General features: G+C 41.1%; 1 protein-coding gene across 1 annotated transcript in view; it reads right to left on the minus strand.

Annotated features, from left to right (window-relative positions):
- LOC144819544 (uncharacterized) overlaps positions 1 to 25,817 on the minus strand; it is a 745,296-nt gene that overhangs the window by 248,129 nt on the left and 471,350 nt on the right. The window contains exon 12 of the mRNA XM_078677385.1: positions 4,592 to 4,677. Within this exon, the coding sequence (XP_078533511.1) occupies positions 4,592 to 4,677 (86 nt within the window). The remainder of the gene's footprint in view (positions 1 to 4,591; positions 4,678 to 25,817) is intronic.

Genomic DNA, 25,817 nt, shown 5'->3' on the forward strand with positions numbered 1-25,817 from the left:
AAAAATAAATACTCTTTTACAAATATTAAAATAAATATTCTTTTTTAAATATTAATACTACAGTATTATTTTTAAATACTCAAATTAATATATCTAATACAAAAAATGGAAATATTATTATAACAATAAATAAAAAACAATTACAATATAAAATATTAAATTTAATAAAAAATATTAAAAATATATAAATAAACATAATACTTACGATGTAAAGGTACTTGCGTTGTAAAGGTACCTGCGTTGTAAAAACATGTGTTGTAAAAACATGCCTTGTAAATACACTTGCGTTGTAAAAGTTTTGTTGTAATGGTAGTGCGTTGTAAAAGTTGCGTTGTAAAGGTTATTCACCCAAAAAATTTATTTATTTTATTTATTTATTTCTAAAGTTTTATATAGCGTGAAAAAGATCCTGAAGGATATCAGAGCGCTTTACATTAGGATGGAAGGAATTACAAAAATGCAAAATCAGCATCAAGTAGGAGTAAAAAAAACCAGGATTGATCACAGATTCCAGGATAATTGCACCATGGTGGGTAATACAATAAACAGGTATAAGCGTCCAATGAAGGGGGACAGAGTATGCGGTAAAGAGGAGCAGGTAACAAATGATGGTGCAAAGGTAGTAGGCTATTAGATACCTTCATTTAGTCTGGAGCTTTATGCTGTTTCCAGAGGGACATCAAGAAAAGGTTAGCACTGCTCCACCAATTATATGCCGTCAGATTTGGTATTTAAAATAAAGGCCACTAACATTGCAAAAGTAAATGTCTTACAAGATATAGGGGTTGGGGAAATTCACTGAAAAACCGTTAAATGGAAGTTATGATTGTTAACACAAAACACAAATTCTACATCGTATCAACAAAATTAATTCCTTTAAACTACTTCAATGGAATAGATCTTAAAGCTATGAGTCAGAACTTTTTTTTTTAAAACTGCTTTGGACCTCGAGGATGCTACAAATGGCATTACAACTGGCATCATAAATGACATTACTTGTGTAATCATGTCACCCCTGATATAACTAAAGCAGTAAAAACATTGGCCTTTTCCACAACTGTTTATTAAAATTGGATAGAGAGACCTTGATTCTACATTAATGAAATGCAGTGTATGGTAAGAGTGGACTGCAGCCTTCTAACTCGTAAATTAGGCGTATGTTTATGCTAGAAATTGGGGTTTGGGTGGCAGTGGTATACACCCTGTTCAAGTAGTAGGTTACACTCCCAAGATAACCCCTGCTCACCCCCTGGTAGCTTGGCACAAGCAGTCAAGCCTATCTCAGAGGCAATGTGTAAAGTATTTCTACATAACACACACAGTAATACAGTGAAAACACTACAAATGGACACCACACCAGTTTAGAAAAATAAACAATGTTTAGCTAAAACCAAACAACACAAACACTGCAAAAATCCAACATACAGAACTCAGAATATGACTTTTAAAAGTTTCAAGTAATTCTGTCCATTGAACTCTTTGGATGCTGTTATTTTATGCAAAGTACCTTTGATGCATCAAAATCCACAAGGAAAAACAGCTGCAGAGAAGGGAAGCATCAGAAAACCCAGCTATGCTTCGATTCTTGAGTACCTGGGGAGGCGATGTGTCAATCCTGCTACACACACAAGTGTTGCATCGAATAAGGACTGTTTAAGGGGAAGTGAGGCATCAAAATCTGAGAGGGTTCTGGTCTGCAGGTGATACGGTGGAAAACTTGGCGCACAGGTACGATGCATGGAAATCTGGAAGTGCGGAGGCTAATGCGATAGCGGCAAATAGACACTATGTTGATTTCTTTAGGCACTGTCCAACGATGCATTGCTTCTTTCAACCGCACGGCAGGGCCTGCCTCAGAGTCAGTGCAATGGTCTCGGACTTCGGATACACAGTGCACTGAGCTCGGGATGCAGCGTATTTTTGGGCAGTTGCGTCAATTTCTTCAGCTGCAATGCGGCAGTGAGTTGAAACTTTTCTCACAAGGTGGTGCTGCGTAAGGTCCGAAAAACAGTCGCCGGAGGGGCGAAGTGTCGATTTTGAAGTCTTTCGTACCTTTTTTCTGCAGGAACAACCTCCAATGGCCCAGAAATGGAATTGGCACCACTTTCCAGGTCAGACCTCCCAGCAGTGGAGTTCAGGGGTGCTGCAGGTAAAGTCTTTTATGGCCCTGAGACTTCTTAACAGGAGATAAGCACACACAAGCCCTTGGATAAACTTCACAATCAGGATACACAGTAAAGTCCAGTCCTTTTCTTCTCCAAAGCAGAAGCAGCAATTTCTGGCCAACCCAGCAAAGCAACACACAGCAAAAGGGCAGTAATCCTTCTTATAGCTCTTTAGCTCTTTTCCTTGGCAGAGTTGCCTATTGATCCAGAAGTAATTTAAAATTCTGGGGTTTTAGGTCTAATACTTATAGCCATTTTGTACTTTGAAGTAGGCATTCCTCAAAGGAATTGTCTTTGTGGAGCAACATTTCTTGTCCTGCCTGGTCTTGGCTCCAGACACACTCCAGGAGGGTGGAGACAGCATTTCGAGAGGCCAGGCACAGCCCTATTCAGGTGTATGGACAGCTCCTCCAACCACTCTAAGATGGGCCCATCAGCCTGGTGATGGGCCACCAAGATATGCAGGAAACACCTCAACTCCCTTTGTGTGACTATATAGAGTGAATGCACAAACAGACCCCTGTCAGTCTAAACCAGATGTTGATTCCACCAGCAGGCAGAGGATGTTTAAACATGTAAGTTTGGAGTGCACTCCAAACAACCATGGTATGAAAATAATGTACGTTTTCCGTCCGAGATAAGGCTGCACCTGACATCAAGTTTACAAAGTCATGTCAACATAAAATAATTGGAGTTAGAGCACCCAATCCACTTTTCTTCATAGCCAGATGTGCCGAGTATTCGAGTCAACTAAACTCACATACAAGTGTTGTCAGCAAGGAACTTTGACATAATACGAAGTGTTTAAAACGGACATTACAGATTCATGTTGATATTTTATTGAAATGTGCTCTGGGCGGGATTTGGCACTACGCAATTTAGTATTTACTTTTTACATTATTGACCTGTTGGTGGGAATAAGTATGGTGCATTTCAGATGACATAATTCCGAGAATATTTTGTTTTTAGAGTATTTTTCACTTTTAGCTCATTTTTTTGTTCGAACATCACGTGTCACAAAAGGAACACAAGGGTTCTCTCTTTTGAAAAAAATATTGTGATTTGTGAACGATTAATTAATTTTGGGGAACACTGGGGAACAGAAGGTTGCGGTACGTTTGTTCCGTGGCAGGTAAACACATTTAGTTTTTTTTCGGACACGAGAGTGGGTGTCACATATTCGTGGAGTAAGCAGATTAAGTATATTGAATATATTTTTCTAAAGAGCAGACAGACTTGGAAAAATCTAAACATTGCACAATCAGTGTAAAAATGCACAATTCCAAAGAGACACAAAGTACAAATGCATGCAGAACATTCCACAACTTAAAATACTGTGGTACACCCAAAGGGAAACAAAAAGCATACACAAAAAGCTTTCACGTTGACGTTGCACAACAGTACTCTACTAATATCTCTAGAGGCCCACAACAACTGGAGGAGAACATCTGGTCAGCAGCAGAATCATTATGCTAAATTATCTCTAAATAAGGACATCTTAGATGCCCCGGAGAATAACTAACCCTGATCCCAAAGGGGCTTAGCTATATTCCAATAGGAAGTTCATCAGCTTGCCCTTTTATCAGAAAAGAGACAGATGCATGGGCACCAGCTTACAATGCTGATAGACAGAATCTTAGACCAGTGGTTCTTAACCTGTGGTCCTGGGGACCACTGGGGGTCTGAGAGTCGTTAGCAGGGGGTTTGTGACTGCTTAGAAAATTAAATGATATTAACAGATTAATAAACAGTATATCAATGAAGAAGCAAAATGTAAAATCATAACTTTTAAAAAGTTCTGTAAATGTGAAGAAATTTGGAATTGGAGGTTGAAAATTAAATTAGTATCCTCAGATTGATTTTTGGGAGCAGTGTAAATGTATCACACAGAATATAGCATGGTTGATGAGTGACCTCAGTTGAATTTAGAAAAGCTCCAACCTTAACATTAAAATTACATTTTTTATTTTTTTATATATTTGTGAATTAAATAAAGTATTTCGCATTTGTATATGTGTGTGATGAATGCTTGTTCCTATGTTTTTGTATATTGTTTTGCAGATCAAATCATCAAAAAATGTTTAGCTAGGGATCACAATATTGATTCAGTGAGGATCCCCGAGTTTCAAAAATGATTAAGTAGCGGTCCACAGATGGCAAAAAGATAAGAACCACTACCTTAGACAACTTCGAGAAATATTAAGTGAAAATTGGCTTAATTTGTTATATTTAAATCAGCTCTTGGCTTTTATATTTTTTTCATTTTAAAACAGTACAGCAGAGAGGACTAAGAATCACACATGGAATGGTTCTTTAGTGCTCAGCAGGTTGGGTTTAGGAAGCAGAGTCTGAATTCCTGCACTGTGTACTATACTGGAACTGGGACACACAGAGCTGGACATTACTACTGTGTGCGAAGCACTTACTTGGCTGTGAAGCACGAAGGCTGTGTGGCCGAATCTACAGGCAGGAGGTATCCCAACATACAGAGGCATCTTCCATTTCATCTTTGCTGTCCATAACAAAAGGCAAAGTTAATATGTTAAACTCCAGATTAGTTTAAAGAGGAATAAATAAAACCAGAGGAAATGGATTGATGAACAGTAATAAAAAATGCATTACGGCGACTTGTGCCACTATCACCCAAGTGAATGATAATGGTAGGCCTTGAAAGCTTATATTAAAACAACTGTTGGGATTTAACCCTGAGATCACTAGTTTGCACACAGATCTCAGAAATGCTTCTGGCTCAATCCCCTCAGTTGCTGCTTCCTACCCGGCAAGAGCTGAGAAACGCGCTATGCACATCGGCCAAGGGTACCCTCATGTCAATGAAAGCCTCCAAAGAGATCATCATGTGATTTTACTCCCATTCACGTATGGTCAGAATATTAACTGCAATCTTCATAACTCCAAGCCCTCAGCACATCCTTGGTTGTCCTCCGTTTTGGTTGCATTGGTTCACTCCCCAAAACAGCTATACTGATTCTAAGACTGAACGTCTATCTGTCCACAGGCAGATGTATTATTTTAGGCAACTGAAGGTGAAGGCTAACATAACAATAAAAAGAAACCTTTCTACAGACGGATGAGAGGATGCCTATCTCCAGGGCTGGGGACTCATCTACATAACATGAAATAACATAGCATATTATAGGATACCATAACATAACATAACATAACATAATTGTATTCTAATTTTATTTATATAGTGCTTACTACCCCTGACGAGTCATCAAATCACTTTTCGGTAAGTAGCACGCTACTTCAGAACCCACAATGGATTAGTGGTGGATTAGATAGTGAAATTTGAGTTAATTTAATAGTGGACATGTGAGTCTGTTAGTTGGCTTGAAAAGGAGAATGGGGGCTAGAAGAGAGGAGAGTCTAGAAAGTGTTTATTGGGAGATCACAGTATTAAAATTAGGTTTGGGGGGATCCAAGAGGGATAGAGTAGGGAAGAGTCTAGAAAGTTTTTTTTTAGGATTATAGTAGTAGAATGAAGTTTGGGATGAGTCAGAGAGTGGAGGTAGAGGATATATTGAGAGCGGTATAGGATGAAATATAGGGTAGTGCATTGGAAAGAGACAATGTTTTTTCTGGCATTAGAAGTAAAGTATATAGATAAATAAGTACATATTTTATACATATTTATATCAAGAAATACACATATCTAGATACATACATTGTGTAAGTACAAAGAGAAATGCATGTGATAGGTGTGTAGGCTTTAACGAACACAACTCGTATATACATGGTCTGGGGCATGGCAGTGAGTAGTATGTTTCAGATCAGAGAAGCAATCCGTTTAACCTAGCGACAACACAGTAGAACGAGACATAATGAAAACGAAAAAGAAAAAAAACACAGAATGAAAGAAAGAAAGGAATGGAATTAATGACTGCAATGGAAGAAATTAAAATCAAGAAAGATACAAAGAAAACATGTTAGATAGACACCAAGAGAGAGCATGACGCAGGCACAAAGAGGAAATGGTATAACAACATCAGGGTAGAAAAGCAGATGAAAAGAATGGACAAATAGAACAGAAGTGTGAATAGAAGGGATTGGTGGTGACTGATAGGACGTAGACAAAGGAATAAAATCAATATTAAAAGAAATGAAGATAGGCAAGGATTGGAGAGATAGGCGAGGAACATATGCACATACATAAAGATAGGCATTTAAGGGTGCCTGGAGACTGGTAAAATGGGTGTAGGAAGGAAGTTGGAAAATGAAAGCAAACAGATAACAGTTGTCTATAAGAGGGGCTGGGGCAATACAGATATAAGCAAGAATGGGTACAATCTCTATTGCAAAGGTACCTTTGAAAGGCATGCACCCACCCCGCAGGTATGAATTTGGTGACCCAATCAGCCATCCAAGTTGAAGTTCATTCTGAATGAATGAATGACGGCATTTATAAAGCCCAACGAATGTATCTACTAATCATCTCTTGGTGCTGATAATTTCAGAACAAAGGACCCATGCATTTAGGAGATGGAAGCTTTAAGATTCGTCTTGAAGGATGTAAAGTTTGAGCTTAATAGAAGCTTGGCAGCCTGGACGAGATTATTTGTGTCATCTTTGGACAACAGTTTAAAATCTGAAATCAAAAGAAGACTCTTAACAGCCACACACAATTCGAGGATAGTAACTAAGGACCTTTTATTTCACACGCACAGTACTGATGAATGGCCAAATTAAGGCATTTAAAGGTGTATTAAGGCGTTTAAAGGTGTATACGTTAGCTTGATCCGCACCTTCGTCTTATTACAAAGCCAGTGAAGCAAGATCCGTCTGAGAAAAGTTTCTTAAGACCCTTACAGATGCCTTTTGGTGTATTTAGAATGGACGAGGATGCATTTCAGGTAGAGGAAGCATAAATGAATAAATATATTTTACAATATGTATATATGCATGGCAGCACCCGGCGCCAGAGGGAACAGCTGCATGAGAGATGGGATTGTCACAATGGTTAGTTGGTTTTCCTTCCAGTTTGAGAAGTATCTTTTTGGAGCAGGCTTAAAAGAGGACACCGGGAGGAGGGAGAGAAGAGAGAACACACATTAGTAGGGAGTAATTTCCAGTGTTGGGGTACATGTAAGTTAAAACACTGAAACCCTGAAGCCTGTAGGAAGGTTTGAGGGTGGCTAGAAGATTAGCTTGTTGAGCACAGGTTGCAAGTGGGGGATATATAGCTGACAAGGGTTTTTTGGTGAGGTACTTTATTCGAATTCCGAAAGCTAGTGCAAGGAGTTACCTGAGGGCCCTATTTTTAGCAGTGAGCCATCAAACCTAGTGATGATTGTGCGAGTAAAGGGTATGCCCGGGGAAGTTATAGTAGAGGAGTGAAGACAATGAGTGCAGCTGTGACCTTAGAAAATACAGTTGCAGTTGCCCACCTTGCTGAGACCAGTGTTTTGAGAGTGTGAAAGGAGATGCAAATCAAATCAAATCATTTTTCTTTTGTTTTCAGCCACGACTGCCATAACAATTAACAATACAGATTAAAACACAATGGTTATGATAAAATTCACAATTGACTCTCAGGATCATGTGAGATATAAATACAGCGAGTCCATTAGATTCAGTAATTCTGAAAATTACAGTTGTAATTGACCATGTAACCAGGTTATAGTTTTGCAATTTTTCTTACTAAAAATCTTCAACTAAGCGATAGCCCAAACATATATCCTACCCTTCGGTGTTCTAAGTTTGTGGTATGGGTTAAAAGAGGGTAGTTAAAAAGCTATTATGATTGTGAAATAATAATGTATGATGCGTACATAATTTATCCCTCTGTCGTTCTTCATGAGTTTCACTGGGTTGGCAGTACATGCGATTTCCGCCATTAAAGTGTCAATGGAAAGAACTCTTAATATGTTTTGCAATGTCAATATGGGAGAAAGTTTGCTTGATTCAAAGCCAATTATTGGTAAAGGGCAGCTTAAACTACTCTTCTTGATTCTACAGATTCTTGATTTGAGTTTAGGAAGAGCATTATGCAATGGTGGTTTCTGGCTAGTAGCTTTCTTGAGAATCGTTCAGATAGCCAGCCAATCAGAACCTTTATGTTCAAGAGTTGTCTTTCGATTAACACAGTTTTTTTCTGGGCTCAGGCTCTTGATTTCCAGGCTGCCTAGATGTAGGATGAAGCAGCCAAGACTATGTTTTTGTCATCTGATCTCATGCATAGAGCTTCAGCTTCGTTAAACTTCCTAATGTTGGGCTTGATTAAAAGTGGACATAGATAATATTTCCATATACTTATCGTATGATGACACAGTAGTAGAAAATGAGTTAGTGTCTACCTACCACTCAATGAACACATTCACAAGTCTGATCCCTCATCAGAATTTGATGACCACCTTTTAGTTACTGAGGCCACCAGCAATGTGCCCAATTGAAATTTTAATTAGAGAGATTTCTTTTCTGCTGGGAAGATTTCATCTAGGAAACTTGCAGGGCCACGATCTTGACTGAAAGACATATTGCATTTTTCAGCGTTTTTGTAGGGGAGCTGCTTGGCTTAGTTTCACTTGAGTGATATATTCCCAGTATGCCCTTTGTAACAAATTCAAAGCTACCCTTCGGAATGGTTCCCTTTGAAAAAAGCAAAAAAGTGTTTTTTTCCAGGAAATCTCAAATTTCCATCAACTTGAAGTTGGTGGTAATTTGCGATTCCTTAAGGCAAAATCACAGTTTGCGATGCCTACTAGCATAGCATGTAGGGAATCACAAATTGAGATTCTCTACATGCATGCGCAAAAAAGGGAGTCGCAATTTTTGTGATTCCTTATTTTGCAAGTAGGTTTTTTGCCTACCTACATAGCACACAGCTAAATTGCGATCGCAAGCGCTGACATTCTGTGAATGTCAGCATTTGCGAACGCAATTTAGCTTGATACATCTGGCCCTATGAGTTTTAAAGATATAAACTAACCTACTACACAAGTTAGATTATTATACTAGGTGCACTACTAATGAGTGATACTGCTTCTAACATATAACATGTGAGTGGCTGTGTGGCTGTGTGCATATGTGTGTGAGTGGCTGTCTGAGTGGCTGTATGGGCATATAGGTGGGTATGTGAGTAGCTGTGTGGGTAAATATGTGACTGTTTTAGGGAGTGAATGGTGTGTGAGTGGTTCTATTGGTGAGTGAGTGGCTGGATGGATGGGTGGATGTGCATGCAACTGTATGGGCGAGGGAGTGAATGGCTATATGAGTCAGTGAATGGGTGGGTAAGGGGCTGTATGGGTGAATGAGTGGGTGTTTGGTTAAGTGAGTTGGTGTGTGAGTGGCTACATTGGAGAGTGAGTCTGTGTGAATAGCTAAATGGGAGAGTGACCGGATGTGAGAGTGCTTGCATGGATGTCTGAATGGGTATGTACATTATTGCCTGGGTTTGTGTGTGAGTGTGAGGGCTTGTATGGGTGAGTGAGTGGCTGTGTTGAGAGGCTGTATGGGTGAGTGAGTGGGTGTGTACATGGCTGTATGGGTAACGAGGTAGGTGTGTGAGTAGCTGTATGGGTGAGTGTGTTGCTGTGTGAGTGGCTGTATGGGTAAGTGACTGGTTGTATGAGTAGCTGTGTGAGTGAGCGTGGTTATGTGAGTGGTTGCATGAGTATGAGTGGGTGGGTGTGTGAGTGGCTCTATCGATGAGTGAGAGTGGGTGTGTGAGTGGCTCTATCGATGAGTGAGTTGTTGTGTGAGTACTTGTATGGGTCTGTGAGTAGGTATGTGTGTGGTTGTGTGGGCATGTGAGTGAGTGTATGAGAGTTTGCATAGGAGTGTGAGTGGGTGTGTGAGTACTTCTGTGGATGATGTCATCAGTGTTGTCATTTGAGATCTTATCAGTAATGTCATTAGTGATGTCACTGACCATGTCATGAGTGATGGAAAATGTGAGTTCATTAGCAGTGCATTGCGGGGGCATACGTTATAGTTAGCTCAACTAATTATAACTGCTAACTTTCATTAGTTATGTACAAGTCAAATCTGAGCCTAACTATAGTGTCCTTGTAACCATTGTTTTTTTCAGTGAATTTCCAAGGTTTTATAATGTTGTTTCCTAACTATAACGTCCATGTAACCTTTGTTTTTTTAATTGAATTTTGAAGGTTTTTTCAATTGTATTTTCTAAATGTAACCACTAACCTTTGACAGTGAGTGTGTGTGTCTCGATTTGTCTATGAGTGGGTGTTAGAGTATCTGAGTGGGTCTTTAAATGGGTATATGAGTCTCTGGGTGGTTCTGTGAGTGAGTGCATGAGTCTCTGTGTGGGTCAGTGAGTGAGTGCATGTGTGTTTTGAAGGCCTGTGAGTGGATGGATGAGTCTGAGTAGGTGAGTGGGTACATGAGTCTCTGAGTAGGTCTGTGAAGGGGAACATTAGTGTCTGGGTGGGTCTGTCAGTGGGTAAATGAGTATCTGAGTTAGTCTGTGAGAGTGTGTGAGAGCCTCTGAGTGGATTTGTGAATGGGTGCATGTATGAATGAGTCAGTGAGTGTGGTAATGGGTGTGTGAGTCTCTGTGTGAGTCTGTGAGTGGATGCATGAGTGTGTGAATAGGTCTGTGAGTGTCCGTGTGTCCCTTAGTGGGTCTGTGAGTGGGTGAATAAATGCTTGAATGGATCTGTGAGTAGGTTTATGAGTGTCTGGGTGTGTTTGTCAATGGGGCATGAGTCTCTGAGTGGGTCTGTGAGATGGGTGCATAAGCATGTGAATGGGTCTGTGAGTGAGTGCATGAGTGGGTCTGTCAGTGGGTACATGGTAAAAACATAGGGGAGCACATGGGAGCAGGTCATCATGCCATCGCCCCAGTGATGGTCTTCCTGTCCAGCTTGCCTTCAGTCTGCTGCCTTTGGCTTTGTGCTCGTTTTTCTGCCTCTTTCCTTACTCCTGACATCTATTTGGCCTCTTTCTGCTTGTTCTGCCTTTTACTTTACCTCTTTCTGCTCGCTACTGACCTTTAGCCTGTCTCTTGCAGCTTGTTTCTGACCTCTATTTTGCCTCTTGCTGCTTGTTTCTGACCTCCATTTTGCCTTTTCTGCTCATTTTTCCTCTTTCTTGTCGCTCCTGACCTTTATTTAGCCTCTTTCTGCTCATGTCTGACCTTTATTCTGCCTCGTATTGCTGGTTTCTGACCTCTATTCTGCCTCTTTTTCCTCTTCTGACCTTTATTCTGCCTCTTTCTGCTACCTTCTGAATTGTCTTCTGCCTCTTTCTGCTAATTGGTGCCTGCAAGGTTAGGAGGTAGACGCTGTGGTAAAGGGCTGCGCGATTCTGCGCTAACGCGCTTATTTTTAAAAGTTAGCATAACGTTTTATTTTTGTGTGTATTATTTGTGATTTTACAACAAATACTTCCTATTTGCCTTAGCGCTTGTTCTGGCCCCTCACCTGCATTTAAAACATTATTCTGCACCGCCGTTTGGTGGGCCCGGTTCTGGGGTGGTGAGGGAGCGCCATGCTGGTGTAGCCTGCGAAGCCTGACGCCGCCATCTTGGTGCGGGTCGTGGCGCCTGGGTTGCTCTACTTCCGCCGGCCTACTTAAGGCGGAACCTCCGGACGACCCTTCTTGGCCAATTGGTGCCTGCAAGGTTAGGAGGTAGACGCTGTGGTAAAGGGCTGCGCGATTCTGCGCTAACGCGCTTATTTTTAAAAGTTAGCATAACGTTTTATTTTTGTGTGTATTATTTGTGATTTTACAACAAATACTTCCTATTTGCCTTAGCGCTTGTTCTGGCCCCTCACCTGCATTTAAAACATTATTCTGCACCGCCGTTTGGTGGGCCCGGTTCTGGGGTGGTGAGGGAGCGCCATGCTGGTGTAGCCTGCGAAGCCTGACGCCGCCATCTTGGTGCGGGTCGTGGCGCCTGGGTTGCTCTACTTCCGCCGGCCTACTTAAGGCGGAACCTCCGGACGACCCTTCTTGGCCAATTGGTGCCTGCAAGGTTAGGAGGTAGACGCTGTGGTAAAGGGCTGCGCGATTCTGCGCTAACGCGCTTATTTTTAAAAGTTAGCATAACGTTTTATTTTTGTGTGTATTATTTGTGATTTTACAACAAATACTTCCTATTTGCCTTAGCGCTTGTTCTGGCCCCTCACCTGCATTTAAAACATTATTCTGCACCGCCGTTTGGTGGGCCCGGTTCTGGGGTGGTGAGGGAGCGCCATGCTGGTGTAGCCTGCGAAGCCTGACGCCGCCATCTTGGTGCGGGTCGTGGCGCCTGGGTTGCTCTACTTCCGCCGGCCTACTTAATGCTCCACCTTATTCAACGCGCAGCGGTGACGCGCAAGGTGGCGCCTTCCCTGCGCCTGAGTCGTGCCAGAGTCCTGCCCGTCTGCGCCCGTCAGCGTTCCGGCAGCAGACGGTGCAGGACGGCTGGCAGGCTCTTTTTAAGTTGCTGGTACGGTACGTTTTTAAACTCTTAATATGTGCTATTTTTATTCTTCAGAGACTCTTTCTGATCTCCGTCCGCCGCTAGGGCGCTGCCACTCGGTTTTTCCGGGACATCGGACCTTAAGGAAAGGGTGTCAGGTTTGTGGCTGGCGAGCCCCTCCATGTAATAGACCAAAACATATTTCTTTGGAGACTACTATTACCTGCTTACTCCTTAATACACGTTCATTAGGCTGTCATGCCTTAGATATATGGAATTTACTTGACAACTCCGACATATCTTGTCTTTTTCTCACGGAGACATGGTTGAGTGATACCTCGGCCCCAGACTTAGCCAACGCCATCCCACCTAATTATTCCATCTTTAGGAGAGATAGAACATCTGGGCGTGGGGGCGGTGTAGCAATTATAGTCAACAATAAGCTGCACTGCACCACTTTTACGGTAGATAACATCCAGAACACCGAGGCGCTGGGCTTCACTCTCCATTTGTCTCCTCATTATGCTTGTACTGGTATTTTGGTATATCGTACCCCTGGTCCTTTAGGTTCTTTTCTGGACGAGCTACAGGTTGCTCTTTCAGTTCCATGTCTCAAATCTAAACATTGTTTATTTTTGGGCGATTTGAATATACATATGGACGAGGCTGCAAACCCCGACACGATGAAACTTCTGGAGGTTACGGCTACATTAGGACTTACTCCTTTTATTCATGATCCCACTCACAATAAGGGTCATACTTTGGACCAAGTATTTTCCACTGTTTTGATCAACGTACTCGCTCCCCAACCCGTATTATGGTCAGACCATTCCCTAATCACTTTTAGTCTTTCAAGTGTCTCTTCTTCCAGATTGAACCCCGTTAGTTCTGCCAAACGTTTGTTTAGGCCTTTTCATCTGCTATCTAGTGATACGTTACTCCAGGTTTTGGCTCGTTCACCTTGCACTTTGTCCGGTGAGGTGGAAGTTGACCTACCCCGTTATACGGAGTGGCTCACGGCCATACTGGCGGATCTCGTGCCTGAGAAAGTTGTCAAACCTGGAATGAAACGTTCTTCTGCTCCTTGGTTTTCATCTAAGCTTAGAGAATTACGTCAAAATTGCAAGAGAGCCGAAAGAACTTGGAGGAAAGACTATAACCCTCGTGAGAGAGAAAAATTTAAAGATCTGTCCAAATCCTATCATAGGATGATTTGGAGCGAAAAAAAATCCTTTCTTGAACGGCGGATAGATGAATCGGATAATTCCTGTAAGGAAATTTTTAAAATTGTTAGAGACTTCACTTCCCCATCCTTAGCCACCTCTGTGCAGTGTCATTCAGAATCTTGGCTGAATGAACTTGCACATTATTTTGTTGAGAAAATAACCACTATTCAAGCCGACCTTGCCATTCACTCCATTCAGCCTCGGGCTGTGGATCCTGATGCTATTTCTCTTGCTATTCCCACTCTCTGGGAATTTCCGCAGCTAAGCCTTACTGCTTCATTAGATCATTTGACAAGCTTGAAATCGGGCTCTCCCCTTGATCCTTGCCCGGTCTCGTGTCTTAACAAAATAGCCTCTGTGCTAAATAGTCCCATTAATTCCATTCTAAATTCCTCATTGTCTTCTGGCATTGTGCCACAGGCCTGGAAGAGCGCCTGTATTATTCCTTTAATAAAAAAACCAACCTTGGATCCCATCATACATGCCAACTATAGGCCTATTTCTCTGCTCCCTGCTCTGGCAAAGGTGGCGGAAAGACATGTGCACCGATCCATCTCCGATTTCATCGAGACTAACAACTTATTGCACAGTACTCAATCTGGGTTTCGTGCGAATTATAGCACAGAGACCACATTACTGGAAGTCACCACCGCCATTAGGGAGGTTTTAGACTCAGGAGGAAAGGCCATGTTGGTTATGTTAGACTTGTCGGCGGCGTTCGACACCGTTCCCCATGACACTCTCCTAATTCGACTCTGGGATTGTGGTCTAAGGGGGACGGTGTGGAAATGGCTTAAATCATTTCTAGCCAACCGTCGACAAACGATCTGGGCGCCACCTCACTCCGCAGCTATGTCAGCCCTGGAAGTGGGGGTCCCTCAGGGGTCTATTCTTAGCCCCCTGCTTTTTAACATCTTTATGGCCCCCCTTGCAGAGGTTGCGGAGTTGTTTGGCGCCCAGATCGTGTCTTATGCTGATGACACCCAGCTCTTGTTCACTCAGAATAAGAACGAGGTGTTTGATGGGACCCGTATCAGAGGCTGCTTAGAAGCAGTCTTTGATTGGTTCAGGAGACATGGCCTGAAATGCAACTCCGATAAATCGGAGCTGCTCTTTTTCGGGTGTGTCTCCGAACCAAACTGGAAAAACTGGTGGCCTCAGGATCTTTTTCCCCCTGCCAATGCCAGTACCAAGGCTAAAAACCTTGGTATCATTGTTGACAATGAGTTGACTTTTGGACCTCAAATAGCCTGTCTTGCAGGGAAGTGCTTTGGTATCCTACGGATGCTCAGGAAATTCCTCCCTTTGATTTCTGTGAATCATCGAAGGGTTATTGTCCAGGCATTGGTAGGGTCGCGCCTGGACTATGTTAATGTCCTTTATTTAGGTCTTCCTAAGTATCTTGTAAGAAGACTCCAGGTTGTGCAAAACTCAGCTGCTCGGGCCATTTATGGTCTACCTAGACGAGCTAGTGCTTCTAATTTGCTGAAGGAATTGCATTGGCTTCCTATAGCCAAAAGGGTGCTGTTCAAAAGCCTGACGCTTACCTATAAGGCCCTCCATGATTTGGGCCCTAGGTATATTAGAAAGCGCCTTGCTTTGTACCAACCGAGCAGAGCTCTTCGCTCCGCCTCCTTGTCTACAATGCGCGTTCCATCCATCAAACGAGCCAGACAAGGGGGGCGTTCGTTTCATTACCTGGCCCCACGTGCTTGGAATGAACTTCCAATTGCTCTTAGACAGGCCCCTAGTCTGTTGTCTTTTAGAAAGGCATTAAAAACATGGCTTTTTATTTAGGAATTGTGTTGTCTTTTATTCTCAGTTATGTTTCCTTTCCATTAAAGGTCCTCTTCGCCAAAGCGCCGGGACACTCCATTGTGAGTAGCCGTTGCGCTATAGAAGAGCCAATTAACATAACATAACATAACATAACAGTTTCATTTACTCTACCACTTTTGACTTGTTTCTGACCTTTATTCTGACTCTTGTTGCTCGTTTCTGACCTCTATTTTGACTCTTTCTGCTAGTTTCTGACCTCTATTTTGCCTTTTACTGATCGTTTCTGACCGTTAGGTTGCCTCTTTCTACTTGTTTCTCACCTTAATTAAGCATCTTTCTGCTCATTTCTGAGCTCTATTCTGCCTCTTTCTGCTCATTTCTCACCTTTATTCTCTCTTTCTGCTCCCTTCTGACCTTTTTTGCTGCCTCTTTCTGCTCACTTCTAACCTTTATTTTGCCTCTTTCTACTCTTTGCTGATCAATAATATGCCTTTTATCAGCTTGTTTCTTACATTTATTTTGCCTCGGTCTGCTCATTGTTGACCCTATTCTGCCTCTTTCTGCATGGTGCTGACCTTTCTTCTGCCTCTTACTGTTTGTTTCTCGGTTTTATTTTACCTCTTTCTACTCATTGCCGACCTTTATTCAGCCTCTTTCAGCTTATTTCTGACCTTTATTTTGCCTCTTCCTGCTCTTTTCTCTGGGACTATGGACCCCAGGGGGCACCTCAAGGCCCCTGCAGTCCCAGCCAGCTCTCCGCCTACATTCAATGTATTTTAACTCATCCGGAATAAAGAACAAAAAGTGCAACGGCAATAATTACAAATTCAGGAGCATTTTTAATTCATTGCATTCATAACTATCTCAATATAAGAGAGTTGAGGTTGCCCAAAGCGAGCGTGCATAGGATAAAGAAATGTCAAGTGTTTAAGAAAAGGAAGGAAGAAAGACATACAAATGTATTTACAAATTCATATTCACAATAAATCGATCAACACAATACATCATTTTCAGTGACCTGGGCTGTGATATAAATTCTATACACTATTTTCATTAATTGGAGACATTGCTTCCAAATTTATAATGCACAAGAAAATGTGTTACACAATCCAGGTAATCAAAGAAAGGAGCGTCGACGTTTTGACTCGTCTTAAAGCCTAAAGGTGAGTTGGATCGTGGCCATGCGAGTCTTCATCAGGACTGAAAAATTGGGCAACCAAAAGAGTAGTGTAAGCCCTGAAATGAAGTAAATATATACATCAGCCTGTTGCACTCAAATTGCGACCAAAGGTAACGTCGCAATTAACTTAGGGCAAGGAAGAATTTTTAGCTTACCCAATCGAAATGAAGGACCAAGTGGAATTCTTCACTCTGTGTCCAAAGGTTACTGAATAATACCTAAAAACATAATAGGGCGGTCATATGACTCACTCTCTATTGACTCAAAAAGAATACTCCAATCAAAAAGAATCTGGATGTGTCATTACCTTGTCCAGAGAGCGTTGATGTGGAACTATGTTATCTTGATGTAGCAGGCTTACTGTCTCTGCATACTCAATTTCCCAAAAATGTTTTGATTGATGGTCCTATAATTAAATAAAGGAACCAATTCCCCTTCAATGTTGGTATTATTGTTGCAATTATAAAAGAACGTCTTAATGTTGTTCCGCAATACAAGGGCTACACAATGTCATATTAAAAAACTGTGGAACTTGTCCCAGCATCTAAAGATGAGCATACTCGTATCTCTTACCCGTTAGTTAGTGGTATGGGAAGTCGTAAGTGGCTCAGCCCAAGGGTTCGCAAGCAGGAATAAATCCGCTGAAAAAAGTGATAAAATTCGAGTGAGTCCGAGTTTACACGGACTGTGGGAATAACTTAACCTGCAAAGGAGATCCCAAGGGACTCACCAAACTCCGTCGTGTCTATTCCAAAGTGATCGGCGTTCTGCAGCAACTGGTGCTCGCAAGCCGTGTTGCTGGCTCCATGCGTAGTTATAGAAAGCGGACTGCTTGAAGCTCATACTACAGAGTGCCTTAGCAAGAGGGCTCTATCAATTATGAAGATTCAAAACCACACGGTTAATTCTACGCTTATAAAAATAATGTGCCGAAAGTGATAACATGTATTACGAGCGTATTTATGAACTACAATAAACGCTCGAAATTTCAATGCCGCCATTTTGGATTGGGCATTTACGAATTGATTAAAGCGGCCATATCAGAAAAAACTCAGAAGTATTAGTAACATCGTAGGTTCATCTCTCATGTGCCCAAAATATGTTGGTGGTTAGTAGTACAGATTACAAATCATTTTATGCATTAAAACGATAAATTCAGTCCAAGTAGTCATATCAAATTCACACTCAAAAGCATTCATATGTCATGCAAGATTGAAAAATAGCCTATGTATTCATGAGTTCCTTAGGAGGCTCGCATTATGTAGGATAACATATGGCTTATGGGAAAGTACACACATTGCAAAATGAGTTCACATAGTGACTGACAAACTTGGTACTAACTACAGGATACGGGATCAATTCACCTTCATAAATGAACAGATATCTCATCATTGTGACATGTAGTGGTTATACACAAAAAACTCAAGCATGTCATGCCTAACAGTTTACAACTAGACTAACAAGAACTGACAAAATACCATTTATCTAGATCTTAAGAAGAGCCACCTGTCTGTTAATTTCCTCCTGTTTGTTTAATCCTTTCTTCACTGTGTTCAGAGAGAATATCCACTTACACACCCTCAAACTGAGTACATTCCCAAAATCACCCCCTCGTGAGTGAGTTTCAACTTTCTCTATCGCCCACCATCGGAGGCTGTTGCAGTTATGTCCAAAGGTGGTAAAATGTTCCACCAAAGGTGCGCCAAGTGTCTTACAACGAATGCGACTGCAAAGCTGCAGGATTCTACATTTTACTCTTTGTGTAGTTTATCCTACATACAGAAACCCGCAAGGACATGAGATGGCATAAATGACACCTGTGGTATTACAATTACTGTGTTGTGTCAGGGTATTTGTTTTGTTGTTATGATTGAATGTAGTACATTCATTTGTTAGGGGACATGCCCGACACGTGCCACATTTGGTGTGTCCCTTGATCGGGGGGAAACCCCAAAGTGTAGTCTGGCTCACAGTCTGGTTTGTAGACAGAAGCGATCGAACTAAATGATCCCTGACATTCATTCCCTTACGGAACGCATGCAACGGAGGAGGTAAACCTCCTAATTCATCACTGACTAGATGCCAATGACGATTAATCGATTTTTTTATTGCGTTGCTTTTAGTATTGAATGTGGTGACACAGATAAGACGATCTTCATTTTCTTTCTTAGGTTTGGGGACCAATAAGTGTTCATGATGGTTATGCCAAGCCCTTTTACGAGCTTTCTTTAAAAGTCGCATTGGATAACCTCGCTCATTTAGTCTAACAATGAGTAGTGAAGACTCATCAAAATAGTCCTCCTTTTTGGTACAGTTCCTCCGCAACCTCAGGAATTGGCCAAATGGCAAATTATCTCTGAGGTTGCGGGGATGATGGCTCGTGTACCTAAGCAATGTATTTCTCTCACTGCTTTTCCGGTACAGGGTAGTGTACAATTTACCTGAGTCTGTCTTAATCTGAATATCAAGGAAATTAATTGAGGCCCTGTCATATTCCAAAGTAAATTTTATGTCCTCTGAGCAGATGTTAAGCCACTAATGAAAATTCATCAAATCCTCATTATTTCCTTGCCAAATTAAAAACACATCATCGATGTAGCGTGCCCATAGGGCGACGTGATTATGGTATGGATTTGACTGGTTGAGGACATATATTGTTGAAACCTATAGCTATATCTACTCCGACATACTTAAGAGACACAATTAATATAATCCAGCTAGTAGATGGACGCACATACGACTTTGCTATAAATATATTAGCCACGATGGATATCACGGCTCTCTATACGAATATCCCACAACATGCTGCATTAATGTGTATAGAGAAGGTTTTAAATGAGAGACCCACCCCCCATCAAGTTCCGACAGAATTCATCATCCAGTTACTTAGATTGGCCATGACACAAAACTTTTTTATGTTTCTAGGCCAATTTTACATCCATACGAAGGGTGTAGCTATGGGGGCAAGCTTTGCCCCAAATCTAGCTATAATATACATAAGTGACTTTGAACATCGTTATGTCCTCAACCAGTCAAATCCATACCATAATCACGTCGCCCTATGGGCACGCTACATCGATGATGAGGGGTCAGCTGTGGAATTTTAATAGCTGGTTGGAGTGTTGAAGTCCGTATTACATATTGGACTAATTGTCTGTGTATTTTAATCAGTTATTTTAACTGTGCTAAAAGTTCTGGTATTGACATTTTTTCAATGTCTGGATGAGGTGTGTAGCTGGCTGGAACCGGCCACGTTGCTCCTGGTCTACCTAGTGGACCGAGCCTGGTGATGTGATCATTATGTTTTAGGGCGCCTTTAAACCAGAGCAGGTGCTCTTGGTATTTGAGTGGTATTTCCACCTCCTCGAAAGGGGTGTACTCATCCGGATGTTCCTCTATCTTGTAATAATGGAACTCCTTTGTTACAGCGTTTACTGCTGGAAAATTTATCCATGAATAGAATACCTCTGTCTGCCGATATTCGTGTGCCTCAATTACGAATATGACTGTACCACCTCTTGGTGTTAGTCCATTTTCTATAAGTTTAAGTGTTATAGTTTTTCTTATGCTGACCGGGATGAGTATTGCATCCGGGTCTTGCTGTAGGAGACTTGTGTCCTCCGCTAGGAGTTGAGCTGCTACTCTAGCTGTCTCCCTTTCTTCTTCAGTTTCTGACATTTTACTGTCAAGAACGGTTTTTGTTGCAGATCAGGTTTCCACGGAAACAAAGATTAGATGCACAATATTTTGGAACACTGTATCCTTCAACGTTGAATAAACCAAAAACCATACATAGGAGTCTCCTCCTACTAAGTTTGGCGGATTTAACCTTTCACCAACTCCAGACGTCTTTGGAGTTTTATGGAAAAAAGGGTCTGTGTGAAAAAGCACGACTGAGTTACTCTAATGTCTTGCGTTAGATTTATCGCCTATCCAAACCGTTGGGCGCCATGTAGTGTAGTTCCTATTTTCCCAATAGGCTCTGTGCATTGGAATAATATCTTCAATAGTATAGACGGAGGACTGTGGTTAACTAGGTCTTCTACTGACGATATTAGACTTAAAGTTATGTGTGCCAGCTAGCTCAGAGTTCACTAGAAACTTTCTCGAATAGGCAAGGATTAGTTTAACCTCCCTGGATAGACAAGAAGGGATTTAGTTTCTGACAACCATAGAACATGACAACTTTGCTCTCCCCTAATCAAGAGTATATCTCTAGAGTCGTGTGAAAACAAAAGACAACTTATTTTACTCAGTCAGTACGTGCATTCTTAGTTTCACCAGTTTGTAGAGAAATAAGAGATGGGCGTGGTTCAATAAAAAGATGTTATTTATTGATCAGTCTCTTTTCTCATACAAGAGAAATGAAGCGCTATTATTGTAATACTTATAGTTAAATAATGTGCATACAGTAAAAACAGAATTATAAAATAATACTGTAAAAGCATTTATATGGTTTCTTAGCCATATGATACTTAAAATGGATAAAAGATATACATACATATATACATTGACTAATCATTCTCAACTGGTGCTTCTAACTACGCCTACCCCGGTTTACCTGACCTAAGCCTGATACGTGGGCGGGAGTAAATAAGTAGCAGTTTAAGTTAAGTTTGTTTTGCCAAGGATCTGACTCAAGAATTCTCTGTAAGGGGTTAGTCAGTTCAGTACCTGGGATTTAGAAGGCTGGAGGGTTGGTATCTCTGTCTCAGGACTCGATATCCCAGTTACCCGCGAGGGCGGCTGGAAACGCCGGAGGCTGGATTTCTCGGCAGGAGAAAAGGCAGCGTCTCTCTCAGCGCGTCAAAAGGGAGGGGCAGCGTCCGTGGGCTTTTCTGCATCAGCTGGGCTCTCCGGCAAGTAGCGCTGCTCCAAGCTCGTCACCACCGTGTCTTAGCTTAGGGCAGCGTTGGTATATTTATACCTGAAAGGTGCCGTGTTTGACGTAAGGATGGACATAAGACGTCAGCAAGAATGTCATAAGGACTGGTCGTTCTTACATTCTTTTCAGGAGTTCTCGAGCGAAATCAAAACAATAGCTGCGGGGGATTTCCCAGGTCTGCTGGAGGTTTGATTTGTTTTGACAACTCGGTGTGCTTTCTAGGGGGCTGGAGGGATAGTGCTTGCTTAATGTGACAGCATGCGCTATGACCTTAATCTGAAAACGGGTTTCTGTGCCGGAGTATGGACATTAGTGAATTAATAACCGGACAAGGGTCAGAAATAGGAGTATCAATATAGGTACCTAGATAAACACACTACAATGTGTTTTTAATTTGGCAAGGAAATAATGAGTATTTGATGAATTTTCATGAGTGGCTTAACACCTGCTCAGAGGACATTCAATTTACTTTGGAATATGACAGGGCCTCAATTAATTTCCTTGATATTCAGATTAAGACAGACTCAGGTAAATTGTACACTACCCTGTACCGGAAAAGCAGTGAGAGAAATACATTGCTTAGGTACACGAGCCATCATCCCCGCAACCTCAGAGATAATTTGAATTTTGGCCAGTTCCTGAGGTTGCGGAGGAACTGTACCAAAAAGGAGGACTATTTTGATGAGTCTTCACTACTCATTGTTAAACTAAATGAGCGAGGTTATCCAATGCGACTTTTAAAGAAAGCTCGTAAAAGGGCTTGGCTTAACCATTGTGAACACTTATTGGTCCCTAAACCTAAGAAAGAAAATGAAGATCGTCTTGTCTGTATCACCACATTCAATACTAAAAGCAACGCAATAAAAAAATTGATTAATCGTCATTGGCATCTAGTCAGTGATGGATTAGGAGGTTTACCTCCTCCCGTTGCATGCGTTCCGGAAGGGAATGAATGTCAGGGATCATTTAGTTCGATCGCTTCTGTCTACAAAGCAGACTGTGAGCCAGACTACACTTTGGGGTTTCCCCCCGATCAAGGGACACACCAAATGTGGCACGTGTCGGGCATGTCCCCTAACGAATGAATGTACTACATTCAATCATAACAACAAAACATATACCCTGACACAACACAGTAATTGTAATACCGCAGGTGTCATTTATGCCATCTCATGTCCTTGCGGGTTTCTGTATGTAGGACAAACTACACAAAGAGTAAAATGTAGAATCTTGCAGCATTGCAGTTACATTCGTTGTAAGACACCTGGCGCACCTTTGGTGGAACATTTTACCACCTTTGGACATGACTGCAACAGCCTCCGATGGTGGGTGATAGAGAAAGTTGAAACTCACTCACGAGGGGGTGATTTTGGGAATGTTCTCAGTTTGAGGGAGTGTAAGTGGATATTCTCTCTGAACACAGTGAATAAAGGATTAAACGAACAGGAGGAAATTAACAGACAGGTGGCTCTGCTTAAGATCTAGATAAATGGTATTTTGTCAGTTCTGGTTAGTCTAGTTGTAAACTGTTAGGCATGACATGCTTGAGTTTTTTGTGTATAACCACTACATGTCACAATGATGAGATATCTGTTCATTTATGAAGGTGAATTGATCCCATATCCTGTAGTTAGTACCAAGTTTGTCAGTCACTATGTGAACTCATTTTGCAATTTGTGTACTTTCCCATAAGCCATATGTTATCCTACATAATGCGAGCCTCCTAAGGAGCTCATGAATACATAGGCTATTTTTCAATCTTGCATGGCATATGAATGCTTTTGAGTTCGAATTTGATATGACTACTTGGACTGAATTTAGCCTTTTAATGCATAAAATGATTTGTAATCTGTACTACTAACCATCAACATATTTTGGGCACATGAGAGATGAACCTACGATGTTACTAATACTTCTGAGTTTTTTCTGATATGGCCGCTTTAATCAATTCGCAAATGCCCAATCCAAAATGGCGGCATTGAAATTTCGAGCGTTTATTGTAATTCATAAATACGCTCGTAATACATGTTATCACTTTCGGCGCATTATTTTTATAAGCGCAGAATTAACCGTGTGGTTTTGAATCTTCGTAATTGATAGAGCCCTCTTGCTAACTCTGTAGTATGAGCTTTAAGCAGTTCTATAACTACGCATGGAGCCAGCAACACGGCTTGCGAGCACCGGTTGCTGCAGAACGCCGATCACTTTGGAATAGACACAACGGAGTTTGGTGAGTCCCTTGGGATCTCCTTTGGAGGTTAAGTTATTCCCACTGTCCGTGTAAACTCGGACTCACTCGAATTTTATCACTTTTTTCAGCGGATTTAATCCTGCTTGCGAACCCTTGGGCAGAGCCACTTACGACTTCCCATACCACTAACTAACGGCTCATTTTTAGATGCTGGGACAAGTTCCACAGTTTTTTAATATGACATTGTGTAGCACTTGTATTGCGGAACGACATTAAGACGTTCTTTTATAATTGCAACAATAATACCAACATTGAAGGGGAATATATACAAAGATCGGTAGTGGTGTTTTCCAGAGATTTGTAAAAGAACCGCACATACACTAATATTAGTGAAATAAGAAGTAGTACTGGACAGTCAATAGGATCTTTCTCAATATCAAAGACGGAGTGCTACATAGACCAATATCCCCCACTTCCAGGAAGGAGCACAACTCATCAAGCCAAAGGATTGACAAATATAATGATAAGAAAAAATGGTCAGGAGAGCACAATCCTATAATGTAAATATGTGCAAGACTAATGTAGTTTAAAGTCAAGACAACAGCAAATCCAAGTAAAGTCAGCAACTTCTCATAAGGTACAGGACAAATAGATGAATAAAGTTCATATTTTGTGTCATCTTTTTCTTTATTGATTCTAAAAAGTGATTTTCCAATTGATAAAACGACAGTCGACACGTGTTTCGTCCGTACTATGAATTAGTACAAGGACTTTTTCAAGGCTGTAAAGACATGATAAGAAAATATGTACATGAAATTACAAAATTTAAAAATTGAGTAATTTACAAAAAAGAGAGAGTGAGAAAGGGCCTAAGCAAAACAGATGTAAGTCATCACAGAGTGGTAAATATAAAATGATATACCAGATGGATAAACTGAATGTGTCCAGTGAGAGAAAAGATCCAAGAAAAGAATTATATTGTGGTAAAATGGTGAATAGAAAAGATTAGAGAGAGAAGACAAATATTTAAGTGACTAAAAAGTGAAACACCAATATTAAAACACCAGAAATGTGGATATATAAAACTTCCAGAGTAAAATCAAAATGTAAAGTTATATGATAGCGACAACCACCAAGAAGAATAATATGTCCAGAGATAAACTAACCTAATGAAGTAAACTACTGCGGCACGTGTATTGTCAACTCACGTAGAAGACACAGTAAATTTGAAGCTCCTAAATGCATGGAGAAAAAATTGTATGTATATGTGAGATTGTTGCAAATAAAAATAGATAATACTAGGGCATATTAGCGTCAACAGATATTGTCCTGAAGAGTTTACATAGAAGAAAATATCAATAATAAAATAACCTGTCTGTTCCTGATCAGATTCAATAAGGTCAGGAAAAACATTTCAATCCAGAACTAGTCAACTAGTAAGCCAAGAGAATGCTATATCGGAAAAAAGGTTCTCACCAGCAAAAACCACTGTGTAAGTTGCCCGATTGGGTAGATCAAAAAAGTACAGCTGGATGAGTATCAAGTGGGATTTCTCACCATTGGTTCTATAGGATAAATGGAAGTAAACTAATATGAATGAACACCTAAAGTAATAGATATGAGTGTTAGATTCATAGGTCTAACAAAGCCACTCAAGAAATCACAGGACAATATAGTGAGGGGCCTCAAAAGAAAATGAGGACTCTCACCTAATATATAGATACTATGGACTGATCCTGATGAAACCCACGTAAATGGCACCACAGTAGATGGCTGGTGAGACCAATCAAAGTGGACTCAGTGGTTGGTTAAGTAATTTTCCACATTCGAGCAAAAAATAATAAATAGAACAAAGTAAACTACTGTATAAGAAAGAGAATTGACAATAATGAGACAACCGTGTACAAGGTGAGGGGTGATCACAAGGTAACCATATCATACATTCATAAGCGAGCGTAAAAATACTAATGCAAGATTGCTAGTGAGTGTACTCAATTGGTAAAC

This window comes from Lissotriton helveticus, chromosome 2_1 (genome assembly GCF_964261635.1).
Source record: "Lissotriton helveticus chromosome 2_1, aLisHel1.1, whole genome shotgun sequence".
In the NCBI taxonomy this organism is placed as follows: Eukaryota; Metazoa; Chordata; class Amphibia; order Caudata; family Salamandridae; genus Lissotriton; species Lissotriton helveticus.